General features: G+C 33.1%; 1 protein-coding gene across 3 annotated transcripts in view; it reads left to right on the top strand.

Annotated features, from left to right (window-relative positions):
- Positions 1-5,665: 5,665 nt before the first annotated feature.
- Positions 5,666-6,035, top strand: part of Cka (Connector of kinase to AP-1) — a 98,466-nt gene continuing 98,096 nt past the window's right edge. For all 3 annotated transcript variants that reach the window (XM_089092138.1, XM_089092137.1, XM_089092136.1), the window contains exon 1: positions 5,666-5,899. In XM_089092138.1, the coding sequence (XP_088948264.1) occupies positions 5,723-5,899 (177 nt within the window). In that variant the 5' untranslated portion in view covers positions 5,666-5,722. The remainder of the gene's footprint in view (positions 5,900-6,035) is intronic.

Genomic DNA, 6,035 nt, shown 5'->3' with positions numbered 1-6,035 from the left:
TTATATATACAAAATTGAGTGTTTTTTTTTACTATAAATGTATTAATTTATGCTTTATTTGTATTCTAACGTGAATATTTATTTTAGATACAGCCTTAGTTTTTTTGGAAACCAAGTTTTTCGTAACATCCTTTCGGATCCATTTTTCAATATATTTTTTTACCTATTTTTGGAAAGTAACAAATTTCAAAGCCAGTTCAATTGTATCCTGATACCAACAGCTCACACCATCAGAAATCAAACCATAACTGGTTGACTAAAATCTTAGAAACTGTGTGCAGTAATAAAGAACTTTGCTACCAGTTCATCATAAAGTGAGATAAGATCACAACTTAACTTAGGCCTAGAAAATATCAAAGAAAGTGCTATATAGCCTAAATGGCTTTATATTATTGAAAGAATATGTGAAAACGCTTTGTGTTGGAAAAATATATGAAAGTGTAAAAATCAAAATTGTTATGTATAATTTATCCAATGCATTTCTAACCCCGGAAGATAAATGGTAAATCAACCACATCACCAAGATAAATTAAATTATTAATGTGAATTAACTTCAAACTCAGTTAATCAAATAGTTTCTAATATAACTTTAAATCTAATTTAAGAAAAAACACTAATATAATGCTTAAGTCACTGTGGGTCAAACTAAAACAGAAGATACATATAAGAATGAGAATGAAAAGAGAATTTTATAGTCTTAAAGACAAAAAGTAAAAGAGAGAAAAGAGAATTACAAGGACAAGTTCCAAAAAATTGATATCCTTGGAAGAAAGGACATTTTATTCATTTGGCATTTCCCAATGACCCTAAAGAAACCCATTGAGGGTATATGCACAGAATGACCCAAAAATGACAATAAACCATGTACAAAATTAAGTTGTTTTAAAAGTAAAATATTGAGAGTAGGGGAGACTCTTCTCAAAGTTGGAAATATTGTGGTGACGCTTTCTAATTAAGTCAAATTTGGCATTTTAATAAAAACATTAAGATGGAAAAACAAAGTTTCGAAATACCAGTTTTTATTAAGATAAATGACACATCCTGGTATGTCTATGCTTAATAGGAAATTTAGAAATCACCACTTCCTTGCTATGTGTGTCAATGGGCCCAATAAGATGTGGTTGAGGAAATGTATAAAAGACACATTTTATGTGAACGGGGGGCCTTGTACTAATTTTATGCCGGAATGAACTCTGGTCCGTTGATTTCAGAAATACCTTGGAATATTGTTGGATTATCGTAAGTGTCAAAGTATCTTATTGTATTGAATTTTATTGTAGATTTCTTATACTTGTTGACTCCCTGGGACAACCAGTCCCAGTGGCTTATATATGTTATCAGACCTCTACCGTTGTGTGATAGCTGAATAAAAGTGTTGTGTTATAGACAACCTCTCTTCAATCTTGATTTAGTCCCTCGAATATTCCCAGCTGGTACGCCCCATTTGTCAGGCCCTAGCCTAAGGCACGCAGCCAAAGTTTAATTACCTTAGGACTACAAGTATCTCCCCTGTAATGGGAGAAAGTAAGGCAACAACCACAACCTCACCAAACAACCATAAATCCATTTTACCACAATTGCTAATTAAATTGGAGCTTATCTTTGCCTTCTTTTCTTCTAGCGATAATAGAAATTTACCCCTTTGTATGAAAATCAAATTGTAAACAAGGGTAGATTAATTTTATTATTTTATACTGATAAAAATCCTTGAACAGCTGATACAAGTAGAGGACATGATTAAAGGCTTAATGGGCAATGGTTAATTCAATAATCCACTCTAATAGAAATTTAAAAACATAAACAAACCTTCAATTCTTAACTAACTACGTCAATTGCAAAAATGGTCTCTGTGCACTTCCCACACAATTTCTATTTTTCCTGTGCTCTTCTCTTTCAAGTCTCTGAGATAAACCTCTGAAGTCAAACTTAATACAAACAAAGAGGGAATACTCGCCTTGTTAAATCCATTACGGGCTAAAGCTGCATTATACTGTAAACAAGTATGCGTATATTTGGAGCATTTTCTTTTTTTATTATAAACGTTTAGAATATTTTCTATTTGCAATTATCTTTTAATTAGTAATCGGGGTCTACGAGAACGATATGTAATAAATTTTCATTAAGATTTTCTTCCTTTTCAGTGCCTTAATCTCAAGTGTATCTAAAATATTTTAGTAATTCACCACTTAAACAAATTTCTTCTACAAACTAAGCAGGTTTCTTCAAAAATTGTCATTGTTAATGTTAGAAGTTTTTTGACACGTCAATATATATTTGCTGTTAAACATAGATTTCACGATTGACACTTGATGTTTTATTTTCGGTACACAATAGTTTCTTATTCGTTATATTGGCAGTTAGATATAGCAATAGATACATTTTTTTTCAAAACGTGTCAGTGAAGGTTAATATTGTGCCGATATAGTTTCGATACAATGTTGACCTATTGATTTGGCAATTGCATCGATGATCAACTTGAGTATCTAAAAATTTCTGCAATACCTAAAATTGGTACAAATCTGCAAGACCTTCCACTGTGACACATCCTAATTAATTTATTTTACGAATCGTCACTTGCATAAAGATATATTCCCCACTCTTTCCCTCACCCTCAACTATTCTGACATGAAATAATTCATAATTAGAAAACTTAGCTTTCGTCACTTTTACATCTTAGAATCGCCTAAAGAAGATGGATACTAAAAAATTCTAATTTGAAAGAATATATCTAGATTTCAGCCTGAATTAAATTATGGAAAAGTCCTAGACTAGACAGGAGACAGGGATGGATCTAGATTAAAATCTTGGGGGGGGGGCAATGTGACAAGGGTGCTAATAAACAGAATCGTAGGGGGATGTGACAAGGGCGCCAATAATTAACCAGATTAACAAATTTATTTAAAAGAGAAGAGTGAAAAACAGAAAAAAAACAAGGAATGAGAACGTATGAAAAATCTTGGCGGCAGGAAGGGTGCTGGTGCCCCCCCCCCCCCCCAATTTACCTGTAGATCTGAATCAAGGGTGGAAAAAGAACTGAACCTAGAACAACTACAGCCGACTGAAGGTTAGTCAAAACTTCTGTGTCTTAGTTTAATGTCGCCATAAAATGTCTTTGAATCACCGGAACCTATTTCCACAGTCACTATGCAAAGAAAACACTGATTTCAGTTAAAAAGCTGCTTTTTTATGGAACAGGCTCTCCGAGCATAAGTAAAAAAAGCTGGAAATAATGTCGATTACTAGAAAATATGGATAACAAAGCTAATATAAATATTTAAAACAGTACAAAATCATCCTAGCTCTGTGGAAAAACTGAGTAAATTAGACCTTAGATTTTAGTTGTATTATTACAAAAAAAGCAAGAGTAAAACTCTTCAAGAGTTTTACTCTTGCTATTACAGTATTCCAATATTACTAATATTACACGGCTACATTTTGATTTTTTGAATTTGTTTAAGTTTTTGCCAGTCTATATTGCTATGCATCCCAGATTTCCATAAAAGATCTATTGAAAGAAATCTGAGGATATCTAATAAATAAGAGGCAACCAAGCCAGTAGCTCTGTAGACCACAGAGCGAAGCAAAAGGAAAAGGGCCAAATAGTATCAACTGAAAAGCCTGTCTGATGTGAAATAGAAGAACAGGCTGCCCAAGCATAACTAAAAAAAGCTGGAAATAAAGTCAATTAATAGAAAATATGGATAAAGAAGCTAATGTAAATATTTAGAAAAGTACAAAATCATCTTAGTTCTGTGGAAAAACTGAGTAAATTAGACCTTAGATTTTAGTCGAGTTAATACAAAAAAGCAAGAGTAAAACTCTTCAAGAGTTTTACTCTTGCTATTACAGTATTCCAATATTACTAATATTACACGGCTACATTTTGATTTTTTGAATTTGTTGAAATTTTTGCCAGTCTAGATTGCTATAAATAAAAAAAACAAGTTTTTTAAACTGAAAGTAAGGAGCGACAATAAAACTTAAAACGAACAGAAATTATTCCGTATATGAAAGGGGCTGTCACCTCATCAACGCCTCGCTCTTTACGCCAAAGTTTTTTATTGTTTTCAAAAATAAAGTTGTGAGCCAGAGTCAAACTTTAGCGTAAAGAGCGAGGCGTCGAGGAGGGGACAGCCCCTTTCATATACGGTATAATTTCTGTTCGTTTTAAGTTTTAATGTCGCTCCTTACTTTCAGTTTAAAAAACTTGTTTTTTTCATTTAATTTTTGAACGTTTTTGAATAAATGCAGGTTTTGATCTTGGCTCACCGTACATGAATAATTAAAACAAATTTTTCATATTAATTTACTTTTATTTAGTTAAATGGCTTTCTCGAAACTTGTTTAATTATATTTACGAACGTTTTTATTAGTAATATATATACGTAACTTACGAATTAACTTTCGTAACGATCTTCTATATTCATATATTTTTAATTTGTTTATTAGGGGGTTCGCCCCCTAGTCAATACCTTGCTCTTTAAGCGAAAGTTCGAATTTTTTTCCAATTCTTTAAAAATGACCGCTTAATCACAAAGGCCGTTAATTAGAATAAATAGCTCTTACGAAAGTACTAAAAAATCTTTGGCTTAAAGAGCGAGGTATTGACTACGGGGTGAACCCAATCATATATGTAATATTTTCTGTTCGTTTAAAGTTTCGATGTTGCTGCTATTGCAGTTGAAATAGTTTTTTTTTTTTATTAAATTTCTGATCTTGCTTTAAATAATGCTGGGAAGTCCGGCGTCCCCTTCATAGCAATGCCCCTTCCCCCATGAAAACTTCCTTCATGGAAAGATCCTCCCACATAACCCCCGAACCCCCCCCCCCCCACTACCAGGAAAAATCGTCCCTGAAAACGTCTGTATACTTCCCAATAACCAATACTATATGTTAACATTGAGTAAAGTTCATAACTTTCAGACCTCCCCCCGGGAATTTCGGGGAATTAAGTCATCCTAAAAGACATACTTATTATATTTTCGAACATGTTGAACAAAATGGCTATCTCAAAATTTTGATCAGGTGACTTTGGGAAAAAAAATGAGCGTGGGAGGGGGTCCAGTTGCCCTCCAATTTTTTTGGTCACTTAAAATGGGCACAAGAACTTTTAATGTTTATTCAACTGAGCCCTCCCCCGATATTCTAGAACCATTGGGTCGATACGATCACCCCGGGAAAAAAAAAAAAAAACAAACAAATAAACACGCCCCCGTTATATTTCTTCTGGCACAAAATGCAAAATTCCAAATTTTATTTGAAGGGAGCTTGAAACCTCTACAGTAGGGTTCTCTAATACGCTGAATATGATGGCGCGATTTTCATTAAGGTTCTATAACTTTTAGGGGGTCTTTCCTCCTTTTTTCACAAATAAGCAAAATTTTCTCAGGTAACTTACTTTTAATAGGTATGATTAAACTTAATGAAACTTATATATTTGAAATCAGCATCAAAATCTGATTCTTTTGATGTATCTATTTGTATCAAAATACCGTTTTCTAGAGTTTCGGTTACCATTGAGCCGGGTCGCTCCTTACTTACAGTTCGTTACCACGAACTGTTTGATGCATCCCAGATTTCCATAGAACGCTGAATGTAGACGCAGACTAAGCCATTATATTCATCATCCTTGCATCTTCATAATTATCATTAATTGGACAAAATTTTTATTAATTATAATGTATTTATTAAAGTAATATAAATAGGATACTCCTTAGTTGCAATGGATGAAAACCAAAGCTTGCATAATCAAAATGATATGCAGTCTGTCAAATGTGACGAGCCAAACAATCCTGGCCCAGTATACACCATTCCAGGAATCTTGCATTATATCCAACATGAATGGGCTAGATTTGAAATTGAAAGGACTCAATGGGAAGTGGAAAAAGCTGAATTTCAGGTAGCCTTGTCAATGTTATTAACTTATTTATAAAAATATATACAAGGTTTATTATTGACATGGTGAACACACACTAGCCCACTCAAGGTCTTTTTTATGCTCTTTGCAAAAAGAGCATAAAAAAGGAGGAGTATCC

This window comes from Artemia sp. Qi Xiang Cuo, chromosome 7, assembly GCF_049724085.1.
Source record: "Artemia sp. Qi Xiang Cuo chromosome 7, ASM4972408v1, whole genome shotgun sequence".
Taxonomy (NCBI): Eukaryota; Metazoa; Arthropoda; class Branchiopoda; order Anostraca; family Artemiidae; genus Artemia; species Artemia sp. Qi Xiang Cuo.
This window is presented reverse-complemented; position numbering and strand designations above follow the sequence as displayed.